At 44.9% G+C, this 21,634-nt stretch overlaps 1 protein-coding gene across 10 annotated transcripts in view; it reads left to right on the top strand.

Annotated features, from left to right (window-relative positions):
* Positions 1-4,123: 4,123 nt before the first annotated feature.
* Positions 4,124-21,634, top strand: part of LOC115121732 (phosphatidylinositol-binding clathrin assembly protein-like) — a 92,739-nt gene continuing 75,228 nt past the window's right edge. For 4 of the 10 annotated variants that reach the window (XM_065025266.1, XM_065025264.1, XM_065025270.1 and 1 more), the window contains exon 1: positions 4,127-5,338. In XM_065025266.1, coding sequence (XP_064881338.1) covers positions 5,209-5,338 — 130 coding nt within the window. In that variant the 5' untranslated portion in view covers positions 4,127-5,208. Of the gene's footprint in view, positions 5,339-21,634 lie in introns of all 10 variants that reach the window. The other 6 variants (XM_065025267.1, XM_065025265.1, XM_065025259.1 and 3 more) reach the window with 3 other exon arrangements.

Here is a 21,634-nt window from a genome sequence, read left to right as displayed (position 1 = left end):
ATAGTGATTTGGCCCTGACAGTCCATAGTGAGGCCCGTCGGCTGCTGACAGTCCATAGTGATTGGCCCTGAGTCGGCTGCTGACAGTCTATAGTGATTGGCCCTGAGTCAGCTGCTGACAGTCCATAGTGATTGGCCCTGAGTCGGCTGCTGACAGTCCATAGTGATTGGCCCTGAGTCGGAGGCTCTGTCCAGTGAGGTGTAATCAAATGGACATTGTGACATCTGGGGCCCCTCCTTCCTAGACACATGAAGAAAACTGAAAATAGGGAGTGTGGCTTTTCTTCTGTGAAGAAACTATAAATGGTATTGAAACCGTGTTAGTTGGAAACAAGTGTTTTAAGAGCCTGAGAAAGAGTTTTCACTTTGACAGTTTTTTTGGGGGGGGGGGGGGGGGTTTAAAAGCCACAGCGTATTTTGTTGTCAGTACATATTGAGGCTCTCTCTGGTGTTGGGTTCATTAATGCACTCTGTGACATTTACAGATGTAGGATCTTAATTTGATCACTCCTTTCTTACTGAGAATTTAACTGTACCACAGGAAATGCAGATGAGCTTCGTGATTTTCATAAATGATTTGAAAACCCCTCACTAACACGGTCATATTAACAGTATTACACTATCCACGTAGCCTATTTTTGGACAGCTAATAGCCTAACTGCCAATCAAGCAACATTATAGACTAAATGTTCAAATCCTGTTGCTGCAGGATTATTTTTCTGTAACAATATAAGTCAAATTAAGATCCTACATATGTAGCGCCCCTCTTCCTGAGTAGATCTATTGAGGCAAACCTCAAGTAAGCTACCCGAGGGTTCTTGACTATGCCTATTCATGAGGGTACATGAGTGGTGTTATAATCAAAGTTGGCAGTCTGAAGTTAGGATATCATGGACTGATTGGACTAGATGTTTTCAGCCAAATAGAAAGATTTGATGTTAAACAGACGATAGAAAGCTTTGACACAAATGACATGATCGCTAGAGCTTTACATCCAACACTGTTCTACCTGCCTATACCAAACACTGTTCTACCTGCCTATACCAAACACTGTTCTACCTGCCTATACCAAACACTGTTCTACCTGCCTATACCAAACACTGTTCTACCTGCCTATACCAAACACTGTTCTACCTGCCTATACCAAACACTGTTCTACCTGCCTATACCAAACACTGTTCTACCTGCCTATACCAAACACTGTTCTACCTGCCTATACCAAACACTGTTCTACCTGCCTATACCAAACACTGTTCTACCTGCCTATACCAAACACTGTTCTACCTGCCTATACCAATCACTGTTCTACCTGCCTATACCAAACACTGTTCTACCTGCCTATACCAAACAGCATCACAGACTGCTTTTGACACTTCAATTAAATAAATACTTAATGGAGAAATTAAAAGTGTTAATATGTCAGATGCTATTGAAGATTCTCTTCAATAGCGTATCAATCAATCAAGTGTCATTATGTTAATATTGTTGACATATAACAGAGAAACATAATTGGGCTATTCAGTCGTGAGAGACAGCTACCTGTGAAGACACATTTCAGTTGACTAGGACTAAAGCTGACTGCTGCTGCTACTGCTTGTTGCTATGGGCTACTGGTTCATATCTAGTTGCCATGGAAATAATTATACGCTAGTGCCGCTAGATGGCGATGTCCTCAAACTGTTTCGGGGAGAATAGAACTTTGAAATAGAATGGAACTTTGAAATAGAATGGAACTTTGGAACATTGAAAGAGGAAGAGGAAAGAACATTTGACATTTGTTTGATACATTTTTCTATTGGATGAATATAAATGACTATAATGTATACTGAACATAAATATAAACACAACATGCAACAATTTTAACGATTTTACTGAGTTACAGTTCATATAAAGAAATCAGTCAATTGAAAAAAATTAATTAGGCCCTAATCTATGTATTTCACATGACCCACCGAGCCAGGCCCAGCCAATCAGAATGAGTTTCTCCCCACAAACGGGCTTCAGTACAGACAAAAATACTCCTCAGTTTCATCAGCTGTCTGGGTGGCTGGACTCAGACGATCCCGCAGGTGAAGAAGCCGGATGTGGAGGTCCTGGGCTGGCGTGGTTACACATGGTCTGCGGTTGCGAGGCCGGATGGATGTGCTGCCAAATTCTCTAAAACGAAGTTGGAGGCGGCTTATGGTAGATAAATTAACATTGAATTCTCTGGCAACAGCTCTGGTGGACATTCTTGCATGCCAATTGCACATTCTCTCAGAATCTGCGAAATCTTTGGCATTGTGCATATACAAAACTGCATATTTTAGTGGCCTTTTATTCTCCCCAGCACAAGGTGCACCTGTGTTATGATCATGCTCTTTAATCCCCTTCTTGTTATGCCACACCTGTCAGTCAGGTGGATAGATTATCTTGGCAAATGAGAAATGCTCACTAACAGGAATGTAACAAATTTGTGCACATGGAACATTTCTGGGATCTTTTATTTCAGCTCATGAAACACTGGACCAACACTTCACGTGTATATTTTTGTTCAGTATATTTATTATTTAGGTGAGTTTTGAAATACATGTTTGTAATTACCAGTACCTTATTTTATGACTATAAATACAAATATTCAATGTTTTTTGGAGAGTTCAGCAGACACTCTTATCCAGAGCAACTGAGTGAATATATTTTCATATATATATATATGTCTCCCTTGAGAATCAAACCCACAACCCCGGTGTTGCAAACACTGTGTTCTACCAGCTGGGACACACGGGACTGGAAACAATGAACCACGTGTGTTGTTTTGAAATGAAAATGAATATCATCATTAATTCATGTGTCTGAGGACTACCGTGTGAGTGTGAGTGTGCACGTAATATTGTTTGTACTCAGAAGAAAACCGTTGCTTTGCACCACCCCTCCTGACCACTTCCTCTCACTACAAAGACAGAATGTGGCTCATCGCTTCTCATACATGCACTTCCTGGAAAATGATTTATCTGCTACACACCTCAATGCTGTGTTATACACCCCCCCCACCCACCCCTCTCCTCCACCTTACAATGTTGATCCTAGATCTGCAGAACGATCGATATTTGTCTGGAATGTACCTGACACAGAGACACTTTCCAATGTGTACTTTTGAACACAGCCCTACATTAGATTAGTTTATGAAATCCAGGTCAAACGCTGTGTGTGTGTGTGTGTGTGTGTGTGTGTGTGTGTGTGTGTGCGTGTGTGAGGGGGGCAAGCAAATGCTTTGAGGTTAATTCTGAAACCATGGTTTCTATCATCATCATCATCATCATCATCATCATCATCATCATCTTGACTTTGAACTCTTAACCAGGGCTTTGTAAAAGTAAGAGGTGGTCTGATAAGGGAAGGGAAAACATCTCATATAAAGCCCATAAACTATATGGTTAAGCCTCTGCTATAGCCTACGTTGTAGGCAGTCTAGAAGTAATAACGACGATATACTACTGTATAAGACCTATATTCAGTATTCCTACATCTCCTGATATTCAGTCAGGCAAAAATAAACAGTGACTTTATATGAATGATCAGCATCATACAGTTTAAATAGACATATGCCTTCAGTAGTGAAGTAGCCTACGGCAGGAGCAGAATGGGTTTCATTATAGGAAAACATCTATTAGAGGCTATCGCCTCATTTATTGCATCCATTGTGAAATACCACCGGGGGAAATTACCTTGAGCGTTGTCATATATTTTGTGCGCACGTCGCACAGATGGAAGGCAGGCAGGCTAATATTAATGCACATCATTGTCCTTCTCAGGATTTTCAGGCACACAATGTTCCATACTCGGAGCGCGAGAGTCAATCAAGGACACGGAGTTTGAGAAATAATTTAATACGACCTTAAATGTGTAAATATTACATGGTTAAAATCACATATACAGCGGATAAATGAGAGCTTGAATAACAATTTATTCAATGAATAAAAACATTGTAAATGGCTGTGGAGTTTTTATTTTATTCAAACAAATTAAACAACGTTTATTTCTGTATTAGTCTTAGACGTGCCATGACCGTCGTCACATTTCTACCTTAAATTTCCGACACGGTCCAGGTCCCATCCAATCAACTCTTTCTCAGATCAGCTGATTCCTACGCTGCCATTTTGTCCGCGGTAGTAGGCAGGCAGCAAGTGGAGCCAAGCCCTTACATATTCAACAAGACTTGAACAATACAAAAGACGACGATATGAGTTGGATGTCAAGGTTCAGTGGTTTCTGACGGGTGTTTTTTTTGTAGTTTTTTTGTTGTTGCCAATTTCATGGATATATCGGACCAAATAGGTTAAATTCAGGTGTTCCTCTCCTAGTACCGGACTCGGAGGAAGCAGGGTTGAGACAGGACGACACTAGGTAGTTAGAGGGTGTTGTGTTATAGCAGGAAGGCCGGTCAACTGGCTGCTGTCTTCTCTCCGTCTACATCTAGTCTGAAGCTCAAGACAAGTTGGGAAAGTTTGATAGTTTCACGTTTTGCCTATTTTCGTTATGTTTCACTCGAAACCCCAAAAAAGGGACCGGTCTTTTCGAGGTAACCTAAACACACAAAACCTCAGTGGAAGTTGAATTCTGAAGAAGAGTGATTTTATTTGAGTAGTAACTGTTTTAGCTAGTTTGGCTAAAAACGGTGATCATAATTCAGGGTTGTCTCGCCAGTGGTCTTGTTAAATTGACCCGTAGGTATCCAGCTAGCTAGAGATGTTTATATGTAGCCAGCGAGCTGACATTTCTGTTTACAAATTGCATAGTGGGACTCATTCGTGGTTCGAGTGCAGAAACGGAAATATTAGCTAACACAAAGCTAGTTTACTTGTTAATGTCAACCTTTTTGTTGTTGTGTGTTTTGTTTGTTACTATTACAGAATACCTTGTTAATGATAGCTAACGTTAACTAGTTAGTTGTTAATTGATTTGCTTATTCAAGACATAATAACATATTGTGTGTCCGGATTTTTTTTTTTTAGGTTGCAACAAACAAAAAAACTAAAATTAGTCGGATATCTTTCAGCGATACTGGACTAGGACGTCATACCACTTCTTTTTAACGGGACCGATTCCCGTGGCCCGAAACCTCCTTGCCATCATTGGTGTTACGCACGTCAGCTAATATCCAATCGTTGGACATTGTGTGTGTGTTTATCATCTAACTATAGTGGGTTTTGTAGCGAAACGGTGAAACACAATGTCAGGACAGTCTATAACGGATCGCTTCGCAGCGGCACAGCACAGCATGACCGGGTCTGCTATCAGTAAAGCCGTGTGCAAGGCCACGACGCACGAAGTCAGCGGCCCCAAGAAGAAACACCTTGATTGTGAGTATATATGTGTGTGTGTGTGGGGGTGGACGCCTGCCTGTCTACTGTCAATCCTCATGTTTCTTGTCTGTCTGCTGTCTGTCTGAGTGTTAGCCCTTGATCATGACTCTCAGTTCCATTACATTACACATAAGAGTCATTGGAAGCAGGCGTCTTCTGTATGAGGGGAGTTTTGTTAAGAGCCCCGACGCTTGATGAATCTATTGCGGTATGGTTTTGAAGCACCAAAAGGTTAAATTGATACACGTCTTTTTATAGAGTTAGTGTTCCCACACTGCCGTTGTTGACAGAAGACTGAGGGACCACCTGTGTTAATTAGATATCTAGCATGCTCCAAACACCTGTGTGTAACCGAAATTAAGGCTGTTTTTAACAGAAGGCCGCCAGAAATGTGTTGTCACTGAGAAATCCTGTTGGCTGCAACTGTGGTTAAAACGGTCTATAGTACTTGTATATTTAGCATTTGAAATTATTTTAATGTGATATGAAAGTGCAGGGCTTTATGTTTCTAGAACCGTATTGCAGTTGAGAATCGATTCACATTTAGATGGATCCTTGCACCTTAAGGGGTAATGGTGGCTCCTTAAGGGGCAATGGTGGCTCCCTAAGGGGCAATGGTGGCTCCCCAAGGGGCAATGGTGGCTCCCCAAGGGGCAATGGTGGCTCCCCAAGGGGCAATGGTGGCTCCCCAAGGGGCAATGGTGGCTCCCCAAGGGGCAATGGTGGCTCCCCAAGGGGCAATGGTGGCTCCCCAAGGGGCAAAGGGGCAATGGTGGCTCCCCAAGGGGCAATGGTGGCTCCCCAAGGAGTAATGGTGGCTCCCCAAGGAGTAATGGTGGCTCCCTAAGGAGTAATGGTGGCTCCTTAAGAGTACATCTTGGGATGAGTCTGTGTGCTTAGATCAAAACCAAACATACCTGCTGTCAAAACCAAACATACCGGTACTGTAGCTATTTCGCTACTGTGTTGAATTCCATCACACTGTAGTCACTTCCTTAGCTAGAATTACATAGTAGACAGTAGCCTAGCAGACGTTATCAGTGAATTTCTGTGGATGTTGCGTCCCCCCCACTGTCTCTGTCTGAACAGTGGATACTGGTTATTCATTTATTAATAAGATGATGATTAGCAGTGCTTTCCAAGGTCCAGCTGGCTGACGTCATTGTGCCTTTACTTACCATGCTGCCGTTCCTGGTCACGGCTGTATCATGCCATTATTTTTGTACCCTCTTATTTTCACCGACGGAATTCCTGTGACGTGTATGGCGTTTTGGCTGCAACAAAAACCCCCAACATGTTCTGCTGGAGAAAAAAAAAAAAAGTTGACATGTGAACTTGATGCCTATTTATTTTCCAGTGGCCATTGTTGGTTACTGTCTATGTGACGGAACTGAAGGGCATTTGAGGAAGCGGCGTTGATGAAAGTCTTAAGTTCATGTGTCCCTGTCTGATGGAGATAATGAGTCAAGACTAGATCGGAGACGATACGTGAAAGAGGAAAATACATCTGCAATGTTCATTATGGTGTTGTCATGACTAGGGTTGTATCGTAACTGCTGTCTCTGCACTATCTGTAACTGTTCATTATGGTGTTGTCTCTGTTGTATTATAACTACACTACTCAGCTGTTACAATGCAATGTTCATTATGGTGTTGTCATGACTAGGGTTGTATCGTAACTGCTGTCCCTACACTACTCAGCTGTTACAATGCAATGTTCATTATGGTGTTGTCATGACTAGGGTTGTATCGTAACTGCTGTCCCTACACTACTCAGCTGTTACAATGCAATGTTCATTATGGTGTTGTCATGACTAGGGTTGTATCGTAACTACTGTCTCTACACTACTCAGCTGTTACAATGCAATGTTCATTATGGTGTTGTCATGACTAGGGTTGTATCGTAACTGCTGTCTCTGCACTACTCAGCTGTTACAATGCTTAGCAGTTCATTATGGTGTTGTCATGACTAGGGTTGTATTATAACTGCTGTCTCTACACTACTCAGCTGTTACAATGCAATGTTCATTATGGTGTTGTCATGACTAGGGTTGTATCGTAACTGCTGTCTCTGCACTACTCAGCTGTTACAATGCAATGTTCATTATGGTGTTGTCATGACTAGGGTTGTATCGTAACTGCTGTCTCTACACGACTCAGCTGGTACAATGCAATGTTCATTATGGTGTTGTCATGACTAGGGTTGTATCGTAACTGCTGTCTCTACACTACTCAGCTGTTACAATGCAATGTTCATTATGGTGTTGTCATGACTAGGGTTGTATCGTAACTGCTGTCTCTGCACTACTCAGCTGTTACAATGCTTAGCAGTTCATTATGTTGTCATGACTAGGGTTGTATCGTAACTGCTGTCTCTGCACTACTCAGCTGTTACAATGCAATGTTCATTATGGTGTTGTCATGACTAGGGTTGTATCGTAACTGCTGTCCCTACACTACTCAGCTGTTACAATGCAATGTTCATTATGGTGTTGTCATGACTAGGGTTGTATCGTAACTGCTGTCCCTACACTACTCAGCTGTTACAATGCAATGTTCATTATGGTGTTGTCATAACTAGGGTTGTATCGTAACTACTGTCTCTACACTACTCAGCTGTTACAATGCAATGTTCATTATGGTGTTGTCATGACTAGGGTTGTATCGTAACTGCTGTCTCTGCACTACTCAGCTGTTACAATGCTTAGCAGTTCATTATGGTGTTGTCATGACTAGGGTTGTATTATAACTGCTGTCTCTGCACTACTCAGCTGTTACAATGCAATGTTCATTATGGTGTTGTCATGACTAGGGTTGTATCGTAACTGCTGTCTCTACACGACTCAGCTGGTACAATGCAATGTTCATTATGGTGTTGTCATGACTAGGGTTGTATCGTAACTGCTGTCCCTACACTACTCAGCTGTTACAATGCAATGTTCATTATGGTGTTGTCATGACTAGGGTTGTATCGTAACTGCTGTCTCTGCACTACTCAGCTGTTACAATGCTTAGCAGTTCATTATGTTGTCATGACTAGGGTTGTATCGTAACTGCTGTCTCTGCACTACTCAGCTGTTACAATGCAATGTTCATTATGGTGTTGTCATGACTAGGGTTGTATCGTAACTGCTGTCCCTACACTACTCAGCTGTTACAATGCAATGTTCATTATGGTGTTGTCATGACTAGGGTTGTATCGTAACTGCTGTCCCTACACTACTCAGCTGTTACAATGCAATGTTCATTATGGTGTTGTCATAACTAGGGTTGTATCGTAACTACTGTCTCTACACTACTCAGCTGTTACAATGCAATGTTCATTATGGTGTTGTCATGACTAGGGTTGTATCGTAACTGCTGTCTCTGCACTACTCAGCTGTTACAATGCTTAGCAGTTCATTATGGTGTTGTCATGACTAGGGTTGTATTATAACTGCTGTCTCTACACTACTCAGCTGTTACAATGCAATGTTCATTATGGTGTTGTCATGACTAGGGTTGTATCGTAACTGCTGTCTCTGCACTACTCAGCTGTTACAATGCAATGTTCATTATGGTGTTGTCATGACTAGGGTTGTATCGTAACTGCTGTCTCTACACGACTCAGCTGGTACAATGCAATGTTCATTATGGTGTTGTCATGACTAGGGTTGTATCGTAACTGCTGTCTCTACACTACTCAGCTGTTACAATGCAATGTTCATTATGGTGTTGTCATGACTAGGGTTGTATCGTAACTGCTGTCTCTGCACTACTCAGCTGTTACAATGCTTAGCAGTTCATTATGTTGTCATGACTAGGGTTGTATCGTAACTGCTGTCTCTGCACTACTCAGCTGTTACAATGCAATGTTCATTATGGTGTTGTCATGACTAGGGTTGTATCGTAACTGCTGTCTCTACACTACTCAGCTGGTACAATGCAATGTTCATTATGGTGTTGTCATGACTAGGGTTGTATCGTAACTGCTGTCTCTACACTACTCAGCTGTTACAATGCAATGTTCATTATGGTGTTGTCATGACTAGGGTTTACATTTACATTTAAGGGTTATATCGTAACTGCTGTCCCTACACTACTGAGCTGTTACAATGCAATGTTCATTATGGTGTTGTCATGACTAGGGTTGTATTATAACTGCTGTCCCTACACTACTCAGCTGTTACAATGCAATGTTCATTATGGTGTTGTCATGACTAGGGTTGTATCGTAACTGCTGTCCCTACACTACTCAATGCTTAGCAGGCCTGGCTAAGGCCAACATGTCATAAATATGCCATATTTGATTATGCTTTTAGATATAAATGTCATATGTGTTAACAATCCTGCCTCTAAATAATTATTCTATGGATTACATTTTGTGAAAATCTCCCAATTCATAGTATTTTGTTTGGTGTTGCCCTGGTTTTGTGAGGAATCACTGAAAGGTGTATCATCATTGGTGTCCCCAGTGCCAAGCTACTCTGCAACGGCTATACAGGAGACAATGATATCTATTTGGAACTGTTATAATGCTTATTAGTTAGTACCAATAGCTGGTGTCCATATCACGGTATTGTATCAGCCCCACACTGCAGCAGGCAGCAGCCCCTATCAGCCCAGGCTGACATTCACGCATCGTTGGAGAAAATAAATGGTGTTTTGAAGCCAATTAGTCTTATGATTAGGACTGTCCCCCTCAATTACTCGTGGTTAGGCTTTAAGAGATGACGCTGATTCCCTCCATTTTAAGTAGGCTTATCTGTTGTCATGGTTATAGACTATATATATATACACACACACACTACCGTTCAAAAGTTTGGTCACTTAGAAATGTCCTTGTTTTTTTAAAGAAAAGCACTTTTTTTGGTGCATTTTAAAATAACATCAAATTGATCAGAAATACAGTGTAGACATGGTTAATAGAGGTCGACCGATTTAATTGGCATGGCCGATTTTTAATTAGGGCCGGTTTCAAGTATTCATAACAATCGGTAATGAGGACTTGTGAGGCGTCTGTTTCTCAAACTAGACACTCTAATACACTTCTCCTCTTGCTCAGTTGTGCACCGGGGCCTCCCACTCCTCTCTATTCTGGTTAGAGTCAGTTTGCTCTGTTCTGTGAAGGGAGTAGTACACAGCGTTGTATGAGATCTTCAGTTTTTTTTGTCAATTTCTCACATGGAATAGCCTCCATTTCTCAGAACAAGAATAGACTGATGAGTTTCAGAAGAAAGTTCTTTGTTTCTGACCATTTTGAGCCTGTAATCGAACCCACACATGCTGATGCTTCAGATACTCAACTAGTCTAAAGAAGGCCAGTTTTTTTTGCTTCTTTAATTAGAACAACAATTATCAGCTGTGTTAACATAATTGCAAAAGGGTTTTCTAATGATCAATTATCCTTTTAAAATGATAAACTTGGATTAGCTAACACAACGTGCCATTGGAACACAGGAGTGATGGTTGCTGATAATGGGCCTCTGTACGCCTATGTAGATACTCCATTAAAAGAAAATCTTCTGTTTCCAGCTGCAATAGTCATTTACAACATTAACAATAATTACACTGTATTTTTGATCAATTTTATGTTAATGGATAAGAAGTCCATATTATGGCAAGAACAGCTCAAATAAGCAAAGACAAACAACAGTCCATCATTACTTTAAGACATGAAGGTCAGTCAATCCGGAAGATTTCAAGAACTTTTAACGTTTCTTCAAGTGCAGTCGCAAAAAATATCAATCGCTATGATGAAACTGTCTCATGAGGACCGCCACAGGAATGGAAAATCCAGAGTTGCCTCTGCTGCAGAGGATACGATCATTAGAGTTACCAGCCTCAGAAATTGCAGGCCAAGTAAATGCTTCACACATTTCAAGTAACACACATCTCAACATCAACTGTTCAGAGGAGACTGCATGAATCAGGCCTTCATGGTCGAATTGTTGCAAAGAAACCACTACTAAAGGACAACGTGACTTGCTTCGGCCAAACACAAGCAATGGACATTAGACCGGTGGAACTCTGTCATTTTTGGTCTGAGGAGTCCAATTTTAAAAATGTTGGTTCCATCCACCGTGTCTTTGTGAGACGCAGAGTAGGTGAACGGATGATCTCTGCATGTGTGGTTCCCACCGTGAAGCATGGAGGAGGAGGTGGGATGGTGTTTTGCTGGTGACACTGTCTGTGATTTATTTAGAATTCAAGGCACACTTAACCAGTGTGGTTACCACAGAATTCTGCAGCGATACGCCATCCCATGTGGTTTGTGCTTAGTGGAACTATCATTTGTTTTGCAACAGGACAATGACCCAACACACCTTCAGGCTGTGTAAGGGCTATTTGACCAAGAAGGAGAGTGATGGAGTGCTGCATCAGATGACCTGGCCTCCACAATCACCCAACCTCAACCTAATTGAGATGTTTTGGCATGAGTTGGACTGCAGAGTGAAGGAAATGCAGCAAACAAGTGCTCAGCATATGTGGGAACTCCTTCAAGACTGTTGGTAAAGCATTCCTCATGAAGCTGGTTGAGAGAATGCCAAGAGTGTGCAGAGCTGTCATCAGGGAATTGGGTGGCTACTTTGAAGAATCTCAAATATAAAATATATTTTGATTGAACTTTTTTTTTTTTAACTACATGATTCCATATTTGTTATTTCATACTTTTGATATCTTCACTATTATTCTACAATGTAGAAAATAGTGAAAATACAGAAAAATCCTTGAATGAGTAGTTGTCTAAACTTTTGATTGTATCTGTACGCCATTGGTTATAACTGATGACGTACTGTGTGATTTCTCAGGCTTTATTTAGGCTGGTCTAGGCTGGTCTATCAGGACGGATCTGAACTTTTATGTTAAATCAACTAGCAGGAAAGGTGGTTCTGGTTGCAGAGATGACGTGTCCTTGCTTTTGCTGAAGGGGAAAACACAGCGGATGTGGGTCCAGTTAAACAAATATGCCTAAAATAAACAGGAAGTAGCCTAATATAGCAGCAAACATGCCGAGATGTTTGCCTACTGTGCACTCCCATTGGTCAAAGGTCATACCTGATGGGTGTACTACAGAGCAGGGTCTGGGTGTACTACAGAGCAGGGTCTGGGTGTACTACAGAGCAGGGTCTGGGTGTACTACAGAGCAGGGTCTGGGTGTACTACAGAGCAGGGTCTGGGTGTACTACACAGCAGCTAACGCCTAAATATTTTGTAATTTTTTTCCTAAGATGAGCTTGAATTGGACATGGTGTAATTGATTAAAAACACTAAAACACATACGTTTAGCTTTAAAAAAAATAAAAACTAACCAGAAATTCAATAGTTATTTCTGGTTGCTTTTCAGTTAGCTGGGTAACACATTGATCCATCTTTGTCGTATACCCCTCTGATAGGGGAGATGAATTGCTCAGCTATTTGCATGTTGTAAGGGAGATAGTTGCCTTGACGCTATCAACCAATTTGTTCGGTGTCTTTGAGTCCGGTGTCTTTGTCTGCCACTCTGCCGACACAGCCTTGCCTGGCATGAGGCCTAGTTGTCATGGTTATTTTGTGGAAGTTGTGACATTTAAACCCAATCCGTTCCTAATACTTTCGTGCCGTTGTCATGGCGGCCAAGAGTCACAGAACAGAGCCACCGGTTGGTTGAAACAGCGGTTAGTTCTAATTCAGCCTAATTCTGCCCCTTCTGAGTTAGGGGTTTGACTCGTTCATAGGGCTAATTCAGTGGAACATCCCAAATGAGAGGGCAATTCACCTTAGACGCTCCACAATGGGTAATTAATATTTCCGTGTTTGTCCACTGTAGCCTAGGTCATCGTCATCGCTTGAGTAAAGTTTAGCCCTACCTCTCACATACTGTTTGCATTTCAGAATGTCCACACACTAATTTAAGATTAACATCGCGAGGTGACTCTTTAAAACTTCTTGTGACTCTCAAACCCGGATCCGGGAGCGTAATCATCGCCTGACACGAATTAGCATAACGCAACGGACACATCTTCCTATTCATGAAAATCACAAGTGAAATATATTGGAACACAGTTTAGCCTTTTGTTAATCACCCTGTCATCTCAGATTTTCAAAATATGCTTTACAGCCAAAGCTAGACAAGCATTTGTGTAAGTTTGTCATAGCATAGCATTATGCCTTGCTAGCAGCAGGCAACCTTGTCACGGAAATCAGAAAAGCAATCAAATTAAATTGTTTACCTTTGATGAACTTCGGATGTTTTCACTCACGAGACTCCCAGGTAGACAGCCAAAGTGAATTTTTTTCCCAAGAGATTATTTTTGTAGGCAAAATAGCTCCGTTTGTTCTTCACGTTTGGCTGAGAAATCGCCCGGAAATTGCGGTCACCACAATGCAGAAAAATATTCCAAATTAGCTCCATAATATCGACAGAAACATGGCAAACGTTGTTTATAATCAATCCTCAAGGTGTTCTTCTAATATCTATTCGATAATATATCCGTCGGGACAATTCGTTTTCAGGAGGCCCGATTGGAGTAATGGCTACCTCTGTATTTTACGCGAGAACCTCTCTCGGAGCCACCATGTGACCACTTACGCAATGTGGCCGCCTACGGCTATTCTTCAACAGAAATGCGTAAAACTACGTCACAATGCTGTAGACACCTTGGGGAATACGTAGAAAGCGTAAGCTCGTTGATGGTACATTCACAGCTGAATAGGGAGTCATTGGAACGCAGCGCTTTCAAAATCTGGGGCACTTTCCGATTGGATTTTTCTCAGGCTTTCGCCTGTAACATCAGTTCTGTTATACTCAGACAATATCTTTACAGTTTTGGAAACATTAGTGTTTTCTATCTATAGCTGTCAATTATATGCATATTCTAGCATATTTTCCTGACAAAATATCCCTGTTTTAAAACGGGAATGTTTTTGTTTTTTTCAAAAATGAAAATACTGCCCCCTAGCACCAAGAGGTAAAAAAAAAAAAAAAAGAGCCATTTCTAAAATATGCTGCCGGAACAGCCCTTCTCAAACCTTGAGACTGTCCCAAATGACACCATAGTCCTTGTATATTGCACTTCAGAGCGGTTGGGTTAAATGTGGAAGACCACATTTCAGGTGTAGGCATTCAGTTAGACAACTGACTAGGTATCCTTTCCTTACTTTTCTTTGTAGTGGACTATAAATGAAATGCGGGGGCTGTTTTGGACACAGCTACAGGCTAGCTCGATGTCGATGATACAGATTATCATCCGCAAAGGAAACTGTGTGTGTGTGTGTGTGTGTGTGTGTGTGTGTGTGGCTATTGAGACACTTTGTTACAGGACAGAAGAGGGTAACATTGGTTCCCATGTAGCCTAGATGTATTACTAATGGCTATAATACGTGAACAATTGCTATTGTGATTCATTGCAAAGAAAACCTGTCTGTCGAGTCTCCGTCGTCACCGTAACCTGCCTGTCGAGTCCTCACCGTAACCTGCCTGTCAGAGTCCCCACCGTCCTCACCGTCCTCACCGTAACCTGCCTGTCGAGTCCCCACCGTCCTCACCGTAACCTGCCTGTACCGTCCTCACCGTAACCTGCCTGTCGAGTCCTCACCGTAACCTGCCTGTCGTCCTCACTGTCCTCACCGTAACCTGCCTGTCGTCGTCACCGTAACCTGCCTGTCGAGTCCCCACCGTAACCTGCCTGTCGTCCTCACTGTCCTCACCGTAACCTGCCTGTCGTCCTCACCGTCGTCACCGTAACCTGCCTGTCGAGTCCCCACCGTAACCTGCCTGACGTCCTCACCGTCCTCACCGTAACCTGCCTGTCGAGTCCTCACCGTCGTCACTAACCTGTCTGTCGAGTCCTCACCGTAACCTGCCTGTCGAGTCCTCACCGTCCTCACCGTAACCTGCCTGTCGAGTCCCCACCGTAACCTGCTTGTCAGAGTCCCCACCGTAACCTGCTTGTCAGAGTCCCCACCGTAACCTGCTTGTCAGAGTCCCCACCGTAACCTGCTTGTCAGAGTCCCCACCGTAACCTGCCTGTCAGAGTCCCCACCGTAACCTGCCTGTCAGAGTCCCCACCGTAACCTGCCTGTCAGAGTCCTCACCGTCCTCACCGTAACCTGCCTGTCGAGTCCTCACCGTAACCTGCCTGTCAGAGTCCTCACCGTCCTCACCGTAACCTGCCTGTCGAGTCCTCACCGTCCTCACCGTAACCTGCCTGTAAGCCAGCTGCCAGTCGGTCTCGCTGTGGAGCCAGCTTTTAGTGAGCAGCCTAGTGCTGGACCCTCGAGACGGTGGAAAAACGCTTTCCAGTAGTTTGGAAAAAGTATAGTGCTCTGTAGTCGAGTCAAGTGTGTGCATGTCTTTGCAAGAGTTTGTAGTGGACTCTGACTAAAAGGTGTGTGGGAACTCTGTGTGTGTGGAACATTTTAGCGCTCCTGTCCTCGACAGGGTATTTTTAGCCTGGCTTGGCTGGGTCCTTTGGCCATGTCTGTCGGCTTGTTATGTACATACCTTCCCTCCCCTGGTTCTTTCTCTCTCTCTCACTCAGCTGCATTCACACCACCATGGAACAGACGACAGATAGTTGTCTGAAGGAGAGCGAGTCAACAAGGCCAGCTAGTAAGAATCTCCACAGGGAGAGAATGGAAGACAGACTACTACTGTACTCTACCGTAGTCTAAAGAGGGGAGGAATTTGAGAGCGAGATCTACCGACCAAGAGTGAGCCAGGAACCTGGGTGGCTGAGCCCATATTCACTAAGCATCAGAGTTGTAGTGCTGACAGCTACGGGGTCCCCCGATAACCCTATTGACTATGATCTAAAATGGAAAACTGATCCTAGATCAGGCGTGGTTTCTCTTGGTTTGGCTTAAAGTCAATCGGCTTTATTCACATCATAGGCGTCATTAGATTTGAATGCACTTGATTCAGTTGGATTGTTAGGAAGGCAGCACAGAACCGTAGTGGCTGCAGTTCAGGATGGTTTGGCTTCTTTCTCAGTAGGTCCAGGCTCCTAGTTTCCTGTGTGTACACACACACACACACACACATACTTCCTGTTGATATATCAGAACTGAAAATAGAGGATGCACGTCAAGCAAATCATTTGACTAGAGCCTGTCTGGAGGTGCGACTTTTGGTTTTGGAACTAAAGGAATCTTTCCCATTGTGATGTGGAGGAATCGTAGAATCCCCTTCGACGCCGACGTGGTTCTAAACTCCGATCCCGATCCGGCCTTGGTCACCATGAGAACAGAGACTGTCATCTGAAACGGGGAAAGACTGAGTGTCACGGAGGAGACAAAGGGAGAAGGAAAAAAAACGATGTAACTGCCTACTCTTTATATATAGCTATTTATACACCTGCCATCTCTACCCCCCTCTCTCTACCCCCCCCCCCCTCTCTGTTCATGCAGAGGAAGTCTCTTTTCGGTAAACCCTCCGTGTGTGTGTCAGGCAGGCAGCAGAAGATTAGAGGATATACAAGGTGTTCCTCTTCAGTCTCCCTCCATCTTTAGGTTGTGTACACGCATCTGTGTTATGGGTTTTGTTGTTGTACAGATCATATCGCAGATTAGCCTTTTTATAGATATACAAGGTGGTGGAGGGAGGCGGGTGTAAGGCGAGGAGGGGGAGGCGAGGAGAGCCGACCCCAGCAAGGAGGCTGGCAGCTGGGCCAGATGTAGTCTGTCTTCCCCTCTCTGGCTGGCCCACCTGGCACCTAGTGCTCTCCACCTGCTCACGTCCTACAGCTGACAGCACTCTGTTCCCCCTCCCTCTCTCCACCTGCTCACGTCCTACAGCCCTCTGTTCCACCTCCCTCTCTCCACCTGCTCACGTCCTACAGCCCTCTGTTCCCCCTCCCTCTCTCCACCTGCTCACGTCCTACAGCCCTCTGTTCCCCCTCCCTCTCTCCACCTGCTCACGTCCTACAGCCCTCTGTTCCCCTCCCTCTCTCCACCTCTGTCCCTACAGCTGGCAGCCCTCTGTTCCCTCCCTCTCCACCTGCTCACGTCCTACAGCTGGCAGCCCTCTGTTCCCCCTCCCTCTCTCCACCTGCTCACGTCCTACAGCCCTCTGTTCCCCCTCCCTCTCTCCACCTGCTCACGTCCTACAGCTGGCAGCCCTCTGTTCCCCCTCCCTCTCTCCACCTGCTCACGTCCCACAGCCCTCTGTTCCCCCTCCCTCTCCACCTGCTCACGTCCTACAGCCCTCTGTTCCCCCTCCTCTCTCCACCTGCTCACGTCCTACAGCCCTCTGTTCCCCCTCCCTCTCTCCACCTGCTCACGTCCTACAGCCCTCTGTTCCCCCTCCCTCTCTCCACCTGCTCACGTCCTACAGCTGACAGCCCTCTGTTCCCCCTCCCTATCTCCCTCTAGGTCAGACTAGCTACGTTGTGGCTGTGACCTACAGTGTGCAGTTATCTCAGTTATCTCCAGGGCTGCATCTCTCAATGGTCTTAAACGGGCCTCGTCTTCTGGATTGACTGGGCGTATACATTATACAGGAACGATTCCTACTGGAGACTCACTTCACTGACTTCATGTCCATTGAGAGGCCTAACTATTCTTCCTGTCCAGTTGTTGTTTGCTTGGCCTCTCTCACCCCACCACAGTCCCATCCCTCTCCTAGCTGTGTGTGTGTGTGTGTGTGTGTGTGTGTGTGTGTTGGTTGATGAGGTAAGAGCCCTAAGCTCAGGCCGGTACCAGGAGCTCCTCATTACGGGGACTGACCAGTGCAACCCAGAGGGCAAAGGTCATGCCAGCCCTGCTGAATGGAACAATGGTTCTGTGTGCATTGGAACACACACATTAGAACACAGAGCAGCTGTCTGTCAACTCTGAGAAGGACAGATGAGATCACAGCTCATGCCCTTTTTATCGTTCATTGTCCATCTCTCACTGAATCTCTCTGGTGTTCTAGAATGTCTCTGGAGTTCTGGAATCCCTCCGTGTTCTAAAATATCTTTGTAAAATCTCCAGAATTGTACCATGATATTAGGAGTGTTTGTGTTACACATTAACATTGTGTGTAGGGAGCCACACACTAAGTCTAGCTGGTGTGGGTTTTCACAGCCACTCTCAAACATGGCTGATGGCCAGTAAAATGGGGAAGTGAAGAAGGGAGGAGAGGGTGAAGAGAGGAATTGTTCCACCCTGCGTGGTCAGGGTTTCTGCAGATTGCAGGTTGGATAAGATGAGATCCACCACCACCACTCCCCAGATGGAGCCAGCCTCTCCTCACACTGCAGTTCTCCCTCTGTCTCTCCCCGTCACTCTGTCTCTCTTCTGTCTCTCCCCGTCCCTCTCTCTCCCCGTCCCTCTCTCTCCCCGTCCCTCTCTCTCCCCGTCCCCTCTCTCTCCCCGTCCCTCTGTCTCTCTCTCTTCTGTCTCTCCCCGTCCCTGTCTCTCCCTGTCTCTCTATTCTGTCTCTCCCCGTCTCTCTCTATTCTGTCTCTCTCTATTCTGTCTCTCCCCGTCTCTCTCTATTCTGTCTCTCTATTCTGTCTCTCTCTATTCTGTCTCTCCCCGTCTCTCTCTATTCTGTCTCTCTCTATTCTGTCTCTCTCTATTCTGTCTCTCTCTATTCTGTCTCTCCTCAGTCTCTCTCTATTCTGTCTCTCTCTATTCTGTCTCTCCCCGTCTTTCTCTATTCTGTCTCTCTCTATTCTGTCTCTCCCCCCTCTCTCTATTCTGTCTCTCTCTATTCTGTCTCTCTCTCTCTATTCTGTCTCTCTCTATTCTATCTCTCTATTCTGTCTCTCCCCGTCTCTCTATATCTCTCTATTCTGTCTCTCTATTCTCTCTCTCTATTCTGTCTCTCTCTATTCTGTGTCTCCCCGTCTCTCTCTATTCTGTCTCTCCCCGTCTCTCTCTATTCTGTCTCTCCCCACTCTCCCCTCTCTCTCCCCTCTCTCTCTCGCCGTTTAAGACAACTGACTGTGATCAAGGGCACCCAAATGTGTTTCCACTCCCTTTGATTAAGTCAGCACATATCCACTACATTACAGCAGACACCACACACACACACACACACACACACACACACACACACACACACACACACACACACATACACGTGTGCATAGACACATTCTCACACACACACAGGTGGGGAGAGACTGGGACGACAGGGCGAGGGGGGGTGTACAGATCTGAAATTGGTTTTGTTAAACATGTCTGGCTCTGCAGCGTGTAAACAGAAACCTGCTCTGGGAAAGAGTGGTCCCATGTTCTATTACCAATTATGAACCGAGTGGTTCCAGACCTGAATGCTGATTGGCTGAAAGCCGTGTTATAACACATATATGGCCAATATACCACAACTAAGGGATGTTCTTAAGCACGGCACAATGCGGATTACAGCCCGGATACAGCCTTTAGTCGTGGTGTATTGGCCATATACCGCCCCCCCCCCCCCCCCCATTTTGTCATACCTGTGGTATACGGTCTGATATACCACGGCTGTCAGCCAATTAGCATTCAGTGCTCGTACCACCCAGTTTATAATGGCTGTTATACCACACCCCCTTGGACCTTATTGCTTAAATATTAATCTTCATGTCACACTGAAACCCTGGTCACTGAAACTCTGAAACCCCACACTGAAATCCTAATGTAGCCTGGCCCCATTGTCCAATAACCATGTTAATGAGACAGACGAATGAATTGGTGTGTCCAAAGTTACCCAGGTCGGTGTGTGAAGTTGGGTACCCGTTTTGTTGAAGAAAAGAAGTAGGGATTTAGGAGAGCGAGGGGTAGGAGACGGCAGGGGGGAGAATACAACTCTAAAAATCCACATTCACTTGTTGTGGTGGACAAGTACTAATGGGTGGTCGTTAGGACTGACCGCATTTAGGCAACTGGTCCATTATTTGGTCGTTAGGCTGTTGGTCGACCCCGAGAGTTCTTTGTCAATGCGATGCAAACATGTGTCACTTAGCGAGAGCAGGGGAACAGGGAGTGTTTTTCCCTGTTCAAATGAGGGATTTTGGTAACAGAACTTTTCAGTTCAGAAATGGCTGTAATTATGTTGCAGCTTCAGCAATACGGACAGATGAACCCTGGTCACTACATCAGGGAGGAGAGATTAACCCTGGTCACTACATCAGAGAGGAGAGATGAACCCTGGTCACTACATCAGGGAGGAGAGATGAACCCTGGTCACTACATCAGGGAGGAGAGATGAACCCTGGTCACTACATCAGGGAGGAGAGATGAACCCTGGTCACTACATCAGGGAGGAGAGATGAACCCTGGTCACTACATCAGGGAGGAGAGATGAACCCTGGTCACTACATCAGGGAGGACAGATGAACCCTGGTCACCACACTATAGGGAGGACAGATGAACCCTGGTCACTACATCAGGGAGGAGAGATGAACCCTGGTCACTACATCAGGGAGGAGAGATGAACCCTGGTCACTACATCAGGGAGGACAGATGAACCCTGGTCACTACATCAGGGAGGAGAGAGACAGAGATTAACCCTGGTCACTACATCAGGGAGGACAGATGAACCCTGGTCACTACATCAGGGAGGACAGCTGAACCCTGGTCACTACATCAGAGAGGAGAGATGAACCCTGGTCACCACACTATAGGGAGGACAGATGAACCCTGGTCACTACATCAGGGAGGAGAGGTGAACCCTGGTCACTACATCAGGGAGGAGAGAGACAGAGATTAACCCTGGTCACTACATCAGGGAGGACAGATGAACCCTGGTCACTACATCAGGGAGGACAGATGAACCCTGGTCACTACATCAGGGAGGACAGATGAACCCTGGTCACTACATCAGGGAGGACCGATGAACCCTGGTCACTACATCAGGGAGGATAGAGACAGATGAACCCTGGTCACTACATCAGGGTGGACAGATGAACCCTGGTCACTACATCAGGGAGGACAGATGAACCCTGGTCACTACATCAGGGAGGACAGATGAACCCTGGTCACTACATCAGGGAGGACAGATGAGCCCTGGTCACTACATCAGGGAGGACAGATGAGCCCTGGTCACTACATCAGGGAGGATAGAGAAGGCGGGTCACTACATCAGGGAGGAGAGGTGAACCCTGGTCACTACATCAGGGAGTATAGAGAAGGCGGGTCACTACATCAGGGAGGAGAGGTGAACCCTGGTCACTACATCAGGGAGTATAGAGAAGGCGGGTCACTACATCAGGGAGGACAGATGAACCCTGGTCACTACATCAGGGTGGACAGATGAACCCTGGTCACTACATCAGGGAGGACAGATGAACCCTGGTCACTACATCAGGGAGGACAGATGAGCCCTGGTCACTACATCAGGGAGGACAGATGAGCCCTGGT

Source organism: Oncorhynchus nerka, linkage group LG12, assembly GCF_034236695.1.
Source record: "Oncorhynchus nerka isolate Pitt River linkage group LG12, Oner_Uvic_2.0, whole genome shotgun sequence".
In the NCBI taxonomy this organism is placed as follows: Eukaryota; Metazoa; Chordata; class Actinopteri; order Salmoniformes; family Salmonidae; genus Oncorhynchus; species Oncorhynchus nerka.
Note: the sequence above shows the minus strand (reverse complement) of the source record. Positions and strands in the feature narration are given on the sequence as shown.